Source organism: Eurypyga helias, unplaced genomic scaffold (genome assembly GCF_000690775.1).
Source record: "Eurypyga helias isolate BGI_N326 unplaced genomic scaffold, ASM69077v1 scaffold15102, whole genome shotgun sequence".
In the NCBI taxonomy this organism is placed as follows: domain Eukaryota; kingdom Metazoa; phylum Chordata; class Aves; order Eurypygiformes; family Eurypygidae; genus Eurypyga; species Eurypyga helias.
This window is the reverse complement of record NW_010237951.1, coordinates 3,717-19,778: the sequence shown is the minus strand read 5'-3', so window position 1 is coordinate 19,778 and position 16,062 is coordinate 3,717. Positions and strand designations below refer to the sequence as shown.

General features: G+C 57.8%; 1 protein-coding gene across 1 annotated transcript in view; it reads left to right on the top strand.

Annotated features, from left to right (window-relative positions):
* Positions 1-1,243: 1,243 nt before the first annotated feature.
* TRPM2 (transient receptor potential cation channel, subfamily M, member 2) overlaps positions 1,244-16,062 on the top strand; it is a 16,328-nt gene continuing 1,509 nt past the window's right edge. The window contains exons 1-28 of the mRNA XM_010147677.1: positions 1,244-1,438; positions 1,764-1,849; positions 2,324-2,492; positions 2,975-3,155; positions 3,554-3,720; positions 4,155-4,335; positions 4,868-4,929; positions 5,117-5,317; positions 5,711-5,813; positions 6,037-6,158; positions 7,519-7,869; positions 8,295-8,432; positions 9,098-9,227; positions 9,458-9,603; positions 9,738-10,169; positions 10,728-10,846; positions 11,145-11,277; positions 11,432-11,603; positions 12,062-12,245; positions 12,518-12,699; positions 12,851-12,983; positions 13,102-13,189; positions 13,834-13,921; positions 14,333-14,484; positions 15,003-15,079; positions 15,170-15,271; positions 15,599-15,685; positions 15,867-15,972. Of these exons, the coding sequence (XP_010145979.1) occupies positions 1,244-1,438; positions 1,764-1,849; positions 2,324-2,492; positions 2,975-3,155; positions 3,554-3,720; positions 4,155-4,335; positions 4,868-4,929; positions 5,117-5,317; positions 5,711-5,813; positions 6,037-6,158; positions 7,519-7,869; positions 8,295-8,432; positions 9,098-9,227; positions 9,458-9,603; positions 9,738-10,169; positions 10,728-10,846; positions 11,145-11,277; positions 11,432-11,603; positions 12,062-12,245; positions 12,518-12,699; positions 12,851-12,983; positions 13,102-13,189; positions 13,834-13,921; positions 14,333-14,484; positions 15,003-15,079; positions 15,170-15,271; positions 15,599-15,685; positions 15,867-15,972 (4,287 nt within the window). The remainder of the gene's footprint in view (positions 1,439-1,763; positions 1,850-2,323; positions 2,493-2,974; positions 3,156-3,553; positions 3,721-4,154; positions 4,336-4,867; positions 4,930-5,116; positions 5,318-5,710; positions 5,814-6,036; positions 6,159-7,518; positions 7,870-8,294; positions 8,433-9,097; positions 9,228-9,457; positions 9,604-9,737; positions 10,170-10,727; positions 10,847-11,144; positions 11,278-11,431; positions 11,604-12,061; positions 12,246-12,517; positions 12,700-12,850; positions 12,984-13,101; positions 13,190-13,833; positions 13,922-14,332; positions 14,485-15,002; positions 15,080-15,169; positions 15,272-15,598; positions 15,686-15,866; positions 15,973-16,062) is intronic.

The window sequence follows — 16,062 nt, the reverse complement described above, 5'->3', positions numbered from 1 at the left end:
CCCCCACGGACAGGCATCCTGGGTGTTGTACCAGCGCGGCTGTGACCCCCCGGGGTGCCGATGGAGGACCCGGTGTGAGAGCATCGGCTCATGAGCTGCTGGGGCCATGCCCCAAACCCCCACCAGCCTGCCCGCTCTAGGGGGGGCAGCAATAAGAATTAAGGGTGTGTTTGACCTTATTTAGACAGCAAAAATCTGCAGTGGGGATGATTCAGCTGATGCAGAAAGCCACTCTGCCGAAGTCTGGCTCCTAGGGTCGGTGGGGCCGTGGCCTTCCCGGAGGAAGCCTGGGAGGGAAGCTTTTCCTCGCTGCTCCCTGCCTGCAGCAGCGCCGAGCCTGGGTGAAGGAGACGTGAAGGAAACAGGGTGGTGGCCATGATTTTGCTCTGCCGCTTCTTGTCCCCTCTAAGGGCACCCTTGGGTGTGATGCAGAGTTTGGCTTGCAGCGAGGCAGCCAAAATCCTCCTTAAGCACAGGTCTGCTGACCCCCACAGTTCGCCAGCACCTCTCAGGGGTGCTGTGCTTGCCCCCTTTCGAAACACAGTTCCCACAAGAGGAGACCATTCCTCTCTGGACTCTAGGGACACCCAGGAGCATCCTTACTCCAGCAGCTCTGCAGTCGCAGCAGCTGAGGTGCTCAGCAATGGGGGCTGCGAGCGTTTGGGAGGGCTCAGGAGTTTTGCAGCCCCTGCTGTGCCTGTGTGCACCTGGGTTTTAGCTCTGGGGCTCTCAGGGGACCTTTGCAGGGGGCACAAGACACCCCCCTACAGAGGAGTGCCCTGTCTCTGCAGCCGGCATTGACACAGACTTGGCATGCAGGGGATGCTTGGGCTGCTCGCACAGGAGACCTGGTTTCCGCACTCCCTGCTGCCAGAAATATCCCAGCTGCCTGCAGCGGAGAGCAAGCGAGAAGAGCTGCAGGCAGGTGGACTGCCAGGCAGTGGAGCAGGCAGGCCGGCAGCGGTGCTGGCGGCCAGAGCCCAGGGGTCAATTTTTGGAGGCTGGCAGGTTGCCTGGGGCAACATGGTGCATGCTGGTTTACTGCCCACGTAGCCAGGACGGTGGGGAGGGTCTGGCAGGTTCTCATGGATGTCTCTCCACCCAGGGAATGATGGAGAGGATGCCCCAGTGCTTTAAGTCCATGGGTATCCTTATTTTCTGCTGCACTCAGGATGGAGGTGTTCAGGACCTCCCAGCCTAGGAGCAGGAGAGAGGAGGCCAAGCGGGGCAAGTCACAGCAGCCATGGCCACGCGTAGCCGGCGCACCAGGGTCCTCCCCTCCGAACTGAACAAGGTGTGCCCCGAGAGAGGAGACGACCCCGCCACTCGCCCCAGGAAGATGAGCGACTTCGAGGTGGTCCCCAACCTCCAGCAAAGCAGCAGCAGTGTCTCGAAGAGCAGGCGGAAGGCACATTTCCCCGCCGGCAGCAATGAAAAGGCAAGTTCTGGAGGGGACGGGAGAGGGGGCAATCGGCTAGCGTTAATGAGTTATCTGGTGACTCATTAACAGGAGCATTAATAATAGATGGATTTAGGTTTAGGGACAGACAGAAAACCCACAAGGTTTTTCTGAGGTGCATGTCTAGCATTTGCCTCTCCGCTCCTTGGAGCACAGCTGGCTTTGTCCTTGCGGAGAGCGGTGGAGCTTTCTTCCTTCACATCAGAAGAAGCACCCAGATATGCTCCAAACGCCATGGCCCCTGGCATAACTTCTGGCCCTTTTCAGAAACCCTGACCCATTGCTGCTTGTCCTGCTCCCTCAGGAAAATCTCATCTCTTGGATTCCTGAAAACATCCGGAAGAAAGAGTGCACCTACTTTGTGGAAAGCTCCCAGACGTCAGATTCTGGGTATGTCAGACAGTCCCTCATTCCTTTCCTCTGCCAGGAAAGCAGGAGGGGTGTTTGGTGACAAAGCTGCAGCAGCAGGAAATCCTACCTTTCTGTCAAGGGAGCTGGTGTCAAGGGGATTCACAAATTCCTTGTTGACCCTGCGGTGTGTCACCACATGGCTGATATACCGTGCCCCAGTGAGGAACTTTTACGATGCTTTCGCATGCAGCCATTTCCATCCGTGCTTCTTCCAGAGCAACCTTACTATTCCTGTCCTCTCTACAGGCAGAAATACCAATGTTTTGCTAAATTTCCCCCCAAACTATGCCTTTATTTCTGTTCTGAGCTGGAGGACGAGCTGGGTGGGAGGTGCCCGCCGTGTCCATAATGAGACCGCCAACATCTCCTGCCGGGGCTGAGCCGGGTGGGCCGGCTGGGTTTTGCCTTTTGGGTGTAGGTTGCTTCTGGCAAAGCTGGTGGTGTGTGTTCCAGGAGGATTGTGTGCGAGTGCGGCTACCTCAGGGAACAGCACCTGGAAGATGCTGCCAAAACTCCCGTCTTCCTGGGGAAGGAATGGGACCGCAGCAGGCACATCCACGAAATGCCAACAGATGCCTTTGGTGATATCCACTTCACAGGCCTGGGACAGAAGATGGGGAAGGTGATCTGTTTTTCCTGTCTGGGGTGCAGGGGGAGCCAGTGTTCAGTTCTTGCCATGGCAGATGGAATGCAGGTGTGTCCCTCCTGAAGGAGAAGTGGTTAGGAAAGCATGGAAATGTCCCAAAGGCAGCACTGACCCAAGCAGAGGAAGGGGGGTGAGACAGGATCCTCTCTCCCAGCCCTGTACCCAGTCCCATTCTGAAACCATGAGGCTGGTCCTCATGCAGTGAGGCCCATGCTTCAAGGAGTGGCTGTTCCCTGTCCTCATCCTTAGTTTCATCCTGGGAATGCTCGGTCCCAGGGAAGTGAAAAGGAACAGGGTCATGCACAAAGACCTGGAGCAGCAGCAACAGGACTCTGCTGGAAAATGGTGTGGGAAACACCTGGTTCTTTGCTTGGAGAGGAGAAATTGTGGTGGAGGTGACTTGTTACCCCCATCCTATTGTTTTTACCCAAAACACGTGTATGCTCCCTTTTTTGCAGTATGTGCGTGTCTCCTCGGATACCCCTCCACGGGTCATCTACCACCTCATGACACAGCACTGGGGCCTCGATGCACCCAACCTACTCATCTCAGTCACCGGGGGAGCCAAAAACTTCATCATGAAGCCACGGCTGAAGAACATCTTCCGGCAAGGGCTCGTCAAAGTCGCCCAGACCACGGGTAAGAGATGCAGAGGCTCTCCCTGCGACTGCAGTGAGAGAGGGGCCATCTGGGCATGCCAATTCCAGTGAGTTGGGCTGCTGTGGAGTCGCCGAGCTGGCTCGGGAGGCCGGTAGGTCCTGGTAGGCCTGTAGGCCTAGTGGTCTGGACTACCACTGCCAGGCACGGGCTGCTCTTGCTCCATCACTGCAGACAGGCTGGCAGGGAGCTGTGCTGAGAGACACAACACTGGGCTGGAGAAGGCATCCCCTGTGCTGCCAGGGCTTGGTGTAGTGAGAAGGGAAGTCATCTTCTGGGGGATGGAGCATTTTGGAGGACCGATGCAGCCGTATAGGAGTGTGCGAGGAGATTGCTGTGAGCAAAGACTCTCCCTTCCCAAGCCCCTCTCTGACCCCCAGGGGCCTGGATCATCACCGGGGGGTCCCACGCTGGTGTGATGAAACAGGTGGGAGAGGCGGTGCGGGACTTCGTTCTGAGCTGCAGCCACAAGGAGGGTGAGATCGTCACCATCGGCATTGCCACCTGGGGGACCGTGTACAACCGGGAGAGCCTCATCTGCCCCATGGTGAGCCAGGCAGGGTTGAAGACAAGCTTGCTTTACCTATGCTTGGATGGCCAGGGATGTCCCGCCAAGGACAGTGGTGGGAACGGGTGCTTCAGGTTGTGCTTGTGGCTGGCAGCCCGGGTAAAAGCTAGCTGCAGCAGAAGGAGCGATGGTCCCAGGCTGATATTTGCTGAGAAGCCCCTCTACCCTACCCAGTGTCTTGTGTAGGTGTTGCGCTTCTCCTGGGAGGACCCTGGTGGGTGTGAGGGCAGGTGGGGCAGAGACAGAGGAGCATGGGGCAGTGCTGACATGACTGCAGCGCAGGAAGGGCGGCTGTTTGGCCAGACTCTCCTTGTGTGCCGGCCTGCTCCTATCCCACATGCTGGTTGCTTCAGTCATCTGGTGCTCCTCTGCAGCCAGGCTTTTCCCAGAGTCTCTCCTCCTGCACCCTGCAGGGTGGCTTTCCAGCTGAGTACATCCTGGATGAGGAGAACCAAGGCAGCCTGTCATGCCTGGACAGCAACCACTCCCACTTCATCCTGGTGGACGATGGGACCCACGGGAGGTATGGAGTGGAAATCCCTCTGAGGACCAGACTGGAGAAGTTCATTTCGGAGCAGACCAAGGTGAAAGGAGGTAACGGCAACACATGGCCAGGCCTGAGGCAGGGGAGGGCACATGGGCCATCCGTTGGTAAGGGGTGACCATCCTAGTCCCCTGTGAGAGGGGAGGCTGTGGCTTCCCTGGAGGACCCAGGCAAGGGGTTTGAGAGGAAAGCCATGTCACTGGTTCCTCAGTGACACAAACCAAAGGGCCATTCTCTGCCAGCTGCTTGACTTAAGGGGTCACCAAAGGGGTCCTCAAACCTTGTGATGCTGAGCTGATCAGGGAGAGTCGTTTCTCCCAGAGGGCCAGGTCTCTGAGGGGTCTTCCAGGTGGTACCTTCTCACTGAGCAAATGATTGTCTATTCTAACACATGCACACACCTGCTCCAGCAGCACGACTGCCAGGAGGTTGTCTCTCCTTTCTCCTGGAGCCTGCCATGTCATGAGCAGTGCTCCCACCTTGCCTTTCAGGCCCTATCACTTATCACAGGGGACCTCATTCAGTTGCATGGAGGGGGGCCTGCCCCACAGGGAGGTGACCCTGGGCTCTGCTTCCCTGCAGGTGTTGCCATCAAGATCCCCATCGTCTGCGTGGTGCTGGAAGGAGGCCCTGGGACACTCGACGTAAGGAACTGCTTTGGGGGGGGGGTGCCTTGGGTGCTGCTTCCCGGTGTCAGTGCGAGCATGGTGCCACACCAGCTGAAATGCAGCCGGCCAGGAGTGCTGTGGAGCAGTGGTGTGTGTCTTAGGCTCGGAGAGGGTCTGCTGGCCTCTGGGTGGGATTAGGACCAGCCTCCCCACTCTGTTGCAGACCATCTACAATGCCATCACCAATGGCACCCCCTGTGTGATTGTGGAAGGGTCTGGGCGTGTGGCTGATGTCATCGCACAGGTGGCCAACTTGCCTGTGCCCAAGATAACCATCGCCTTGATCCAGAAGAAGCTGAGTGTATTCTTCCAGGACAGCTACGAGCTCTTCACTGAGGGCAAGCTGGTGGAGTGGACCAAGAAGGTGAGCCTCTTGCAGGCAGACAGCTCCTCTCGCTGAGCTTGCGGAGATCAAAGAGGTCCCCAGGGTTCCTTGCCCATGAGCAGCAAGGCTCCCAGCATGACGTTTAAGGCTCATCTTCTGCTGACCACCCATCTTCTCATCTTCCCCCAGCCATGCTCAGCTTTGTTCTGGTGGGCACTCCAAGGGCTTGAGCCCTGCTCCTCTGCTGCCTGCTCCCTTTGGGCAGAGAGGTACTATTTTGGACCAGCCCCAGCCAGGCTGCGAGACACAACTCAGGGGGCCTGCAGACAACCGAAGGGGAGCAAGGAATTGCCCCATGCAGGACAGGGAGATGTGGGAAATGGCAGAGGGGAGATGCTGCTCTTGATTGTTTGCCCACGTCTCTCCTTGTAGATCCAAGACATAGTGCGCAACCGACAGCTCCTGACCATTTTCAGAGAGGGCAAATACGGCCAGCAAGACGTGGATGTGGCCATCCTCCAGGCCCTGTTCAAAGGTGAGGAGTGGGGAGCTGCTTGGGAGGATGAGGTGAGGTGAATGGGATGGGAGTCTCAAGATATCTCCTGTAGCTGCTTGACTTACGGAGTCACCAAAGGGGTCCCCAAACCTTGTGATGCTGAGCTGGTCGTGGAGAGATGTTTCTCTCAAGGGGACTTCCAGGTGGAATCTTCTCACCGCATAAATGATCTTCCGTTCTAACACATGCACTTTGCGTGCAGCATCTCGAAACCAGGACCACTTTGGTCGTGAGAACTGGGACCACCAGCTGAAGTTAGCTGTAGCCTGGAACAGGGTGGACATTGCTCGGAGTGAGATCTTCACGGATGACCACGAGTGGAAGGTAAGGAAGTACAATGCTTCTTGTCTGGTCAGGCTTACGACTCGTCAGATCTCACTTGAGGACTGTGGATATGGAGGGCACTGTTCGCCTCAGCTCTGCCTAGGGAGAGGGTCTGGGGGCATTTCTCTTGGACCCTAAAATTCCCACCACATTGCCATGGGCTCTTAATGAGTCCTGTCTTTCAAAAGTGCACTCAAACACCCAAAGCAAATGTGAGGACACGCTGATATTCATTGCTTGTAAAGATCCTATTTGGCTTATAATCATTTACAAAGGTGATTGATTGGTATTTTGTTCAAAAGAGGTGTCTTTTAAAGACAGTCCACCAACCTAGAGCTAAGAATACCTCTTGCCAGCTCTGCCCTGTGGTGACTGCTCATGTTGCATTGTCAAACGACAGCTTGTCTCTAAACTCATCTCACCCAGCCTGGCACTTCCCTGCTCAAACTTTACTACAGAGTGGGGCAGGGAGCAGCACAAGCCAGTTCTGCCATCCCATGGCCTTATCCAGCTGCTAAGAAGTTGAAGCTGAGCAGGGTTCTTTGTCCTTTCTGCTGGGGCTATGGGACTTGGAAGGGATTTTCCTGTTTTGTTCAGCAGTTTGGATTCCCCCACCTCACATGCCTTTCATGGGACTGGGTAAGGCTGGAGGGAAGCAGGATCTCGAAAAGGAAATATCTGATGGTGTGAAAATGCACAGCCTGAAGAAGATCTACACCTTTCTTGGGAAGGGAGGATGAGGCAGGCTCTCAATTAGCTGATGCAGGGCAGGGTGATACAAGGTGCTGCAGCCCTGGAGCAATATGGCTGGTATGAAAAGCTGAGGCTGAAACCAAACTGTGGTAGAAGGTCAGCAGGTACCTTCCCTTCAGGACAGACTTGTGCCCCTTACCCACGGGCTTTGTTTTCACTTCTGAGGACATGTAAAGGTTGCATTGGAGAGGAAAACCCCCAAAGGCCGAACTGGGTGGCCACTGGGAGCAGCCAGTCCCCCCATGGCTGAGATCCAGCTGGCAGCACCGGGATTCTTCAGCTGAAAAGTTGTGCACAGAGGACAAGTCTGTGAGGACCTGTTCATTTGTACGGTGCATTCTCATGATCTGGGGAAAGAGGGTCTACCATCTACCCCAACCCAGCTGCCAAGGGAGCACAGGACTTCACTGCCAGAAGAGAGGGCATACTAACACAGGAGTGTGCCTCTGGGGGTTGTTCCACAAGTCCCAGTACCTCCCAACAGCTCTCACACCCAGAAACTCCTTGTGCGCTCTGGGATAAAATCTTCCCCCCACCTGAGTGAGGAGCATGGTGGGGCCCTGCTCTGGGGCTATGGAGCCCCTCACCTCTTCCTCTGGCCTGCCAGTCCACAGACCTCCACGCCGTGATGGCAGCTGCCCTGATCTCCAACAAGCCAGAGTTTGTGAAGCTGTTCCTGGAGCAGGGAGTGCGTCTCAAGGAGTTTGTCACCTGGGACACCCTGGTTTACCTCTACGACAACATGGCACCATCCTGCCTGTTCCACAGCAAGCTGCAGAAGGTCCTGCTGGAGGAGAGAGAGCACACAGCCGGCTCCAAAATGCCGAGAATCCAACTGCACCACGTCTCCCAGGTGCTGCGGGAGCTCCTGGGCCGCTCCACGCAGCCTCTCTACCCCAAGCCCAGGCACGCGGAGCGGCCCCGGCTCTCCATCCCTGTCCCGCACATCAAGCTGAATGTACGCATCTCCAGGTTACGTGGTGGCAGGGTTGCATGAGGGAGGGCAACGCTGGCTCAAGAAACCATCGTGGGGGGTTGCAACTGGGTCTCTGTACTTGTGCTTGCTCAAGAATCCCACAAAGCCCCGCCCAAGTCATCTGCCCCACGTTCAAGGTGCGACTCCCACCCTCTGACATGCTCACCAGGCAGGACCCTGTGGGGTGGGTGCACCGGGCAGGATGGACACATCTCCACGTGATCCTAGCCCTAGAAAAAGTGGCATTTCCAGGATGAGTCCAGTCTTGGCCATCCCGCTATCCACAGCAAGGGCCCTTTTGGGTGGGGGAGGCAGAGACCCAGGGTTCGGGGGTGGCTTTGTGCTGAGGGTCTGTCTGCTTTGTGCAGCCTCTTAAGGCACAGGTCTGATCATCGCACGCCTTGCAGGTTCAGGGCTCAAGTCTCCGGTCCCTCTACAAGCGCTCTGCTGGCCGTGTCACCTTCACCATGGACCCAGTCCGCGACCTACTTATCTGGGTTGTGGTCCAGAACCGCAAGGAGCTGGCAGAAATTATCTGGGCCCAGGTATCACAGCCCAGAGCTCTCGGTCCCAGCTGAGAGGCTCAGATGAGCCAAACCTCCCAGCCCCAAGAGGAAAGGTTGCACCTGCTGGCGAGCTGGCCCATGGCAGTGCCTGAGCCCCACCCCCAGATGATGGGAGCTGGCTAGCGAACCTGAGGACACTTGATGTTCAGCCCCAGGCACACACCATGACGCCAGATCCCTCCCTTCCCAGTCAAAACGTGCACTGCCAGTAGAGGGGAAGTGCTGGGCCAGAAGTGTGCTCTGCCTTGCGAAGGCAGAGAGAGGGCTCAGCACATCGCAGGCAGGACGCAGGGGCATGGCAGCTGGGGTGGGGAGGGCTTCCACCCATAAACAGCATCCCCAGGGCAAGAGGCAGTGTGGCTGGTGGCATGGTGAGTGGAGCTGTGGAGTCACACTGTCCCGTCACCCAAAACTTCCCACTGTGAGAGCAGGGATGTCCCCGGATTCCCTGTGGCAGTGAGTTACCTTCTGCCTCTGTACCCAGAAGGGAGCCCAGCGCAGCCCTTGGCATGGCAAGCTGTCCATCCTGAGCATGGGACACCCTCCTTCCCTCCCGTGGGAGCCGTGGAGGGCTTGGCAGGACTGCTGGGACTTTCAGGATAAGGTGCAGAGCCCCATGCTGTCTCTGTCCTCTTCTGCTCCAGAGCCAGGACTGCATGGCAGCTGCGCTGGCCTGCAGCAAAATCCTGAAGGAGCTCGCCAAGGAGGAGGAAGACACCGACACCACCGACGACATGCTTGCCCTGGCCGAGCAGTATGAGCACAAGGCGATCGGTGAGCGGGGGGGACCAGCAACCCAGCTGGCGCCAAACTTGGGTCCTGTTGTCACAGTCGGGGTCATGGTGCTGCAAGGGCTGTTCCCAGGTGGTGGAGGGAGAGCAGAGGGTGCTGCTGCGGGGTGCGATGTGCAAACCCTGCTGCAGAGGGTGACTCTGTGGGTGCCTTGCTGAGCACCAAGCTGGCCCCAGACATCAGCCTTGTCCCCCTGCTCCCTGCCCGGCCAGGTGTGTTCACAGAGTGCTACCGCAAGGATGAAGAGAGAGCCCAGAAGCTCCTCACCCGCGTCTCTGAGGCCTGGGGGAAGACAACCTGTCTGCAGTTGGCGCTGGAGGCCAAGAACATGAATTTTGTGTCCCATGGGGGTGTCCAGGTGGGTTCCCCACAGTGGTGCTTGGAGGGGAAGTATCTCCTGCCACAGATCCAGGGTTCCTTGTTGGCAGTGGTGGGGCTCTGCCCTGCAGCCCCACTTCTGCAACCAGTGCTCCTCTTCCTCCCTCCTCACAGGCCTTTCTAACCAAAGTCTGGTGGGGGAAGATGTGTGTGGACAATGGGCTTTGGCGGGTGATCACGTGCATGCTGTTCTTCCCGCTTCTCTATACCAGCCTCATCACCTTCAGGTACTTCTGGCAGCCAAGGCACGCGTGCACCAAGGCTGGCTGGGAGAAGCTGCCATGGCATCTCCCTGGGCAGCCGAGCACCGCTTCCACCCCTGCTCCCCGCAGGGAGAAGAGGCTACAGCCCATGGGCTGCCTGACGCGCCTCCGAGCCTTCTTCACGGCACCTGTGGTCATCTTCCACATGAACATCCTCTCTTACTTCACCTTCCTCCTGCTCTTCGCCTACGTCCTGATGGTTGACTTCCAGCCGTCACCGTCCTGGCGGGAGTACCTCATCTACTTCTGGCTCTTCTCCCTGGTGTGCGAGGAGACCCGGCAGGTAGGGGGCAGGCAGAGCAGAGGCTGGGAGGAGGGGAGGGGAGGGAGGGAGACACATCCCTCTGGGTGCTCCTGCAGGGTCCTGCGAAGCTCACCTTCCCAAGCTGCTTCTCATGTCACCGTCCATTCAGAAAGGTCCCAACACGAGGGACTGAGATATCCCCCATTTCTGGGTCTGGACAATGTCCTTGGCTGTTTCTGGCCTGGCCCTGGGTACTTGACAGACATGCTGTTTTGAGCTGAAAACTTCAGGAGATGGGGGGCCACCTCCTTCCTTGGGCATTAATTTCCAGAAGCATTGCCAGGCTTTGCTTGACGTTTGATTTTTTTCACCTTTTGCTTCAAAATCTCAGTCCCTTTCTTCACCAAAGAGCCCCTTGTTCCAGGTGTCTCTCCCCATGCTCCTTCCATTCTCCTGCAGGAAACCCTGTGGGCTCAGGTTAGCTCTGGGTAAGCAGGAGGGTCCCGTGATGGCCAGCAGGTCCCTCGCCTCTGCAAGGCACATGAGTATCTTACAAGGCTTCCACGGAAATACCAACCCCTCTTCTCTTCCCAACAGCTGTTGTATGATCCAGATGGGTTTGGGGTTGTGAAAATGGCTTCACTGTACTTCAAGGACTTCTGGAATAAGTTGGATATCTGCGCCATCCTGGTCTTCATCACGGGGCTGACTTGCAGGTGAGTTGTGGAGCCACTTGCCTGGCAGCGCACAGGCTCGAGGCAGAGCCGTAAGCTACAAAACCAGTGTGAGTCCTGCAGGTTTTTAACTGCAGTTTCTTCTTCCGAAGGCCAGTGAAGATTTTTGTGGTCATGTGATTAACTCTGAGCAATTTGCCTCTGCTTTCAGCTGCTTTTAGGAGAGATGTTTTTCACACTGCAACTCTCACGCAGCACTCAGGGGAAGCTCACTGATATCGCAGAAATGTAATGCCACTGGTGGCACTGAGATGTTTCCTTTCCTCTCTTCTGTGCCCAGGCTGATCCCTTCAACTTTATATCCCGGACGCATCATACTGTCGCTGGCTTTTATAATTTTCTGCCTGCGCCTGATGCACATTTTCACAGTCAGTAAAACGCTGGGGCCCAAGATCATCATTGTGAAGCGCATGGTGAGAGCTTCCCTCCATCCCGCCAGCGTGATCGGCTAGAGCAGCCAGATGCCTGCATGGGGTGGATATGCCACCCATGTTACCCCTGGGTGAGGTTATCCTGGAGTGAGGTTTGCTCCAGGACACAGTTTTGCTTCCCCTTCTGTCTTTGCAGATGAAGGATGTCTTCTTCTTCCTCTTCCTGCTAGCAGTGTGGGTGGTGTCCTTTGGGGTTGCCAAGCAGGCCATCCTGATCCACAACGAGGAACGTGTAGAGTGGCTTTTCCGTGGCGTGGTCTACCACTCCTACCTGACCATCTTTGGGCAGATTCCCTCCTACATCGACGGTAAGGGACACCGCTCTCTGACAGCGCGTGGCTTGAGCAGGGTGACCGCGTCAAGGCGGAGGGGTACCCAGCTCATGCCGCAGTCTGCCTAGCTCCTCCCGCGTTGACCCGTGGAAGTCCTGCATGGGGCTCCTCTCCAAGCAAACATAATGCCAGCAGGGAGCAATGACAGGGCGTGGGGACGGAGCCCTGCTCCAGCACGTTGGGACCGTTGCCACCAATGCAAACCCAGGGACAAGCCCACTAGCGAAGGCACAGGAGCATGCATTGATCCAGCTCAGTACTGCAGCTACAAAGCTGGTGGCAGTGAGCAGGGCACCTGGGGTGATGCAGATTGAGGTCAAATCCCTGCCCGGGGCTAAGCTGCCTTGATGTCAGCCGCTTTCAGAGACCGCAGCGTGTGCCCTGTGACACTGCAAGGTTTGGCTGCAGCGGAGTCATGCCGTGCTCTTTTGCAGGGGTCAACTTCAACATTGACCAGTGCAGCCCCAACGGGACTGACCCCTACAAGCCCAAGTGCCCAGAGACAAACGAGGACAACAAGAAACCCATCTTTCCAGAGTGGCTGACGGTCATCTTACTGTGCCTGTACCTGCTCTTCACCAACATCCTGCTCCTCAACCTCCTCATCGCCATGTTCAAGTGAGTTTGGCCTGGCCCCAAGGTTCTGACACTGAAAGGAGCTGGCTTTGCTTGCAGGCTTGGCCATGGCCAGGGCACTGCATGCTGAGAGAGTGCAAGGAGGGTCCTGGGGCACTTGCTGACCAGAGCACAGGGGACCTCTGGGAGGTTCTAGATGTGGTGGAAGTAGCGGGTGCAGGTCAGGGCTGATCAGGGTGGGAGCCGGGGCACCGTACAGACACGATGTGCCCTCTCATCCCCACGGCCCGGCTGACACCTGGGCTCTGCCCCAGCTACACTTTCCAGCAGGTTCAGGAGCACACGGACCAGATCTGGAAGTTCCAGCGGCATGACCTGATTGAGGAGTACCACGGCCGGCCACCTGCACCTCCACCCTTCATCCTCCTCAACCACCTGCAGATCCTGGTCTGGCGAGGCTTGCTCCGCAGGCCGGGCATGTACCACAAACAGCTCAGTGAGGATCAAGCATCTGCCCTCCTGCCCTTTGCCCCCTTCCCAGGGCATGGCACCATGCACTGAGGCATGAGGCTTGGCATCTGGGCTGCAATACAGGGATTTGGGATGCCCAGGGATCTGACAGCACTGCTATCCATTTCCTCTGGCAGAAGAGAAGCTGGAGAAGAATGAAGAAGCTGCCCTCCTCTCCTGGGAGATGTACCTGAAGGAGAACTACCTGCAGCTCCAGCAGTGCCAGGAGAAGCAGAACATGGAGCAGAAGATCCGAGACATTGCACAGAGGTACCAGCACTCCTGAGACAGAGGCATCCTTCTGTTCTCCAGTGCCCTGGGCAGGGAAGAGTTGGGATTAGTGCAGGGGTGGCTGCTGAGGAGGTTCCTCTCTGCACTGTCCTTCCAGGGTTGATGTACTGGCAGAGCTGCTGGACTTGGACCGGGTGAAGAGAACAGGGCTGGTGGAGCAGAGACTGCTCTCTTTGGAAGAGCAGGTGAGGCAAAGGCTGAGAAAACACCTAAAAAAGGTGGGGTTTTCCAGAAGCTGAGGGAACCAAACCAAAGCACAAGAGCAAGCCCCTCTGAATCAATCTCCCTTGCAACAGTCTGAGTTTCCTTGCCAAAACAACAGCATCCGAGGGGAAAAGGTTTATGGGAGATGTTCTGTTTGGCTCCAAAGTGAATGGGATGAAGGTGGGAAGCAGTGGGATGAGCCCCTAACTCCACTGGTCACCCAAGCAGTTAGATCTCACCCAGCTCTTCTCCTTGGCCTGAGAGCACCCTCCAGACCTTCTGGAAATGTGGGACTCTCTGACCCCTTGCCATGAAGCTGTTCCACACCCTGCATGAGCAGTGGGGTGCCTGGGGAGCTGGACCTGGCCCTGGCATCACTGCTGAGACAGCCACAGCACGGCTGCTGTTTCCACTTCCATTTCCACCTGCTATGTTTCCCTGGAAGTGGTTTTCTAAGAGCATCAGGGCACAGCTGATGAGCATCCCCCCCCTCCATGAGATGAGCATCCAGGAGCCAAGGGCAGCAGCAGTCCCTTGTGCTGGGGCAGCATCCTGCGCTGCTGGAGCAGGGAAGCCTGGGGGGAGCTGGGGTCTGTGAGAGCTGACCCTCTCCTGTCCCTCGCAGGTGCATCAGAGTGCCCAGGCCCTGAGGTGGATAATGCAGGCGCTGCAGGGCAATGGCTTCGGCTTGGGCGAGGACATGCCACCCGTGGGTAAGCACAGCCCGTCTCCCACCCCAGCAGCACCAGGGAAACCCCTTACTGGCACCTGTGGGGCTGTGAACCTGGGCTCAGGAGCCCCTCGCAACCCTCGGTTAAGTAGCAAGGCAGCAGCTCCTTTGGCCCAGGGAGGTTTGAGGGCTCTATGAGGCTGTCCAGCCTCTCCTGCAGCCCCCCCTCCGCTCCAGAGTCCTTCCTGGAGCTTATGGTTGAGGCTTTCCACTGCAGCATCCCTGGGGAAGTTTCTCCAGGGCCTGCCAGAAGGGGTGGCAGGGGCCAGGCCCCCAGGGGACATCAGCATCCCCATGGAGAGGCCCAGCCAGCCCCCTCAGCAGAGCCACCGCCCACAGCACTGGACTCAGCACCCTGCTTTGTGGGGTCTTGCTGTCTCTGTCTGCCTTGCAGGCTCCAGCAAAGCCTTGGAGATGAAGGAGGTTGACCTGGAGGGGAAAGCCGAGGAGAGCCAGCCCCCATATCACGTCCTTGCCCGAAACCTCCTGTACCCAGGGTCTCACACCCTCCGCTTCCCTGTGCCAGATGAGAAAGTGCCCTGGGAGGTAGGAGCTGTGACCTTGGGCACTGGGGCTGGGAGGGGGGCTGTGGGGCAGATCCCAAGAGGACACTTGGGAGCTCCTGTTTTTCCCAGCCCTGGGACAAGTGGCTTCCTGGAGCAGCTGCTCTGATGCCCTCCCAGGGAAAAGGAGAGGTGAACAGGCATCGTTCCTGCTGGGATCTGCAATGACAGGGACGTCTGGGAATGCCCAGTGGGGAGACAGAGGGGACAAACACCTGACTCCTCGTTTCCTGAACCAGGGCTGACTTAGGGTCAGAGTCAGGATCTGGCAGTGGCTTCCACAGGGGCACAAGTGAGAGGTACCAACCCTCCAGCTGAGACCCTGAAGCTCCATCCTCAGCCCCCAGACAGGGCCTGGAGCCCTACATGCCTTGGTGAATGGTGCCATGAGCTGGGCAGAGGAAGGGACTGAGGCAGAAAGTGTCCCCAGGGGTCCCAGTGCCTGCCTGCTCCCTGAGCAGGGACGCAAGGGGTGGTCTGACACGGCTACGTGCTCTGCAGGTGGACTTCCCGCTCTATGACCCTCCCGCCTACTCGGCCGACCATAAGGACATGGCTGTGCAGGACCCGTTCAGCCCGTGAGTGTTCCCCTGGCTCCCCACTCTTCTGCCCCTTCCCCTGGGGTGGCACAGCCAGCCCTCCCTGCCGGGCTGCCTCCCACTCCCCAGCTCCTTGGAGTCTCTCCTGAAGATCAACTACAACACCATGGACGGGCTGATCGACCGGCAGAGCTTCCATGGCCTCTACGCTGTGCAGGATGGGCTGCCGCTGTGAGTGCATCTCCTGGGGGGGCAGACAGGTGGGGGGGAGCTAGGGTACCCGGCTGTAGGCAAAGCACCAGGGGGATGGAGAACCAGGGGTCTGCTGTGTGCATCCATCCCCTTCCCGCTTCCCTACAGCTAATGGTGGGCAGGGATAATGGCATGCATTGTCCTCAGAGCTGTTCCCCCCCCCAGAAAAACCCGACCCAGCACCCCAGAAGAGATGCAGTTCAGTAGTGGGAAATTTGGGGAAGCGGTACAGGACTTTGTTCGGTGTGACAGGGTGTGCGGAGGGAACCTGTCGCTATCCCATCCCAATAGCTCTCTCCCTGCCAGAAACCCCATGGGCAGGACGGGGCTGCGAGGCCGTGGGAGGCTGCACTGCTTTGGGCCCAACCATGCCCTGCACCCCGTTGTGACCCGGTGAGTGCGGGGCAACAGGGAGGTGTCCCTGCTGCAGGATGGGGCTGGGGAGTGGAATGGGAAAGGGGGCTAGAGGCCATCTCAGAGGGACTGGGACCCGGCAAAACCCGCCACTGCCCATTCACTGTTGGGCGGAGGGGTGCTGAGTCCAGCTGCAGGGTGACAGGGGCCTCTCTCACAGCTGGAGGAGGAATTTGGATGGGTCCATTATAAGGAAGAGCCTGAAGAAGATGCTGGAAGTCCTAGTAGCCCAGTACCCGCTGTCGGATGTCTGGGCTCTGCCTGGGGTAAGAGCTGGTGGGAACCTGCTGGCACAGAGGGGTCTGGGGGAAGGGGGCTGGCCCAGCCTGACGGCTGGCTGCTCTGCTGGAAGGGGG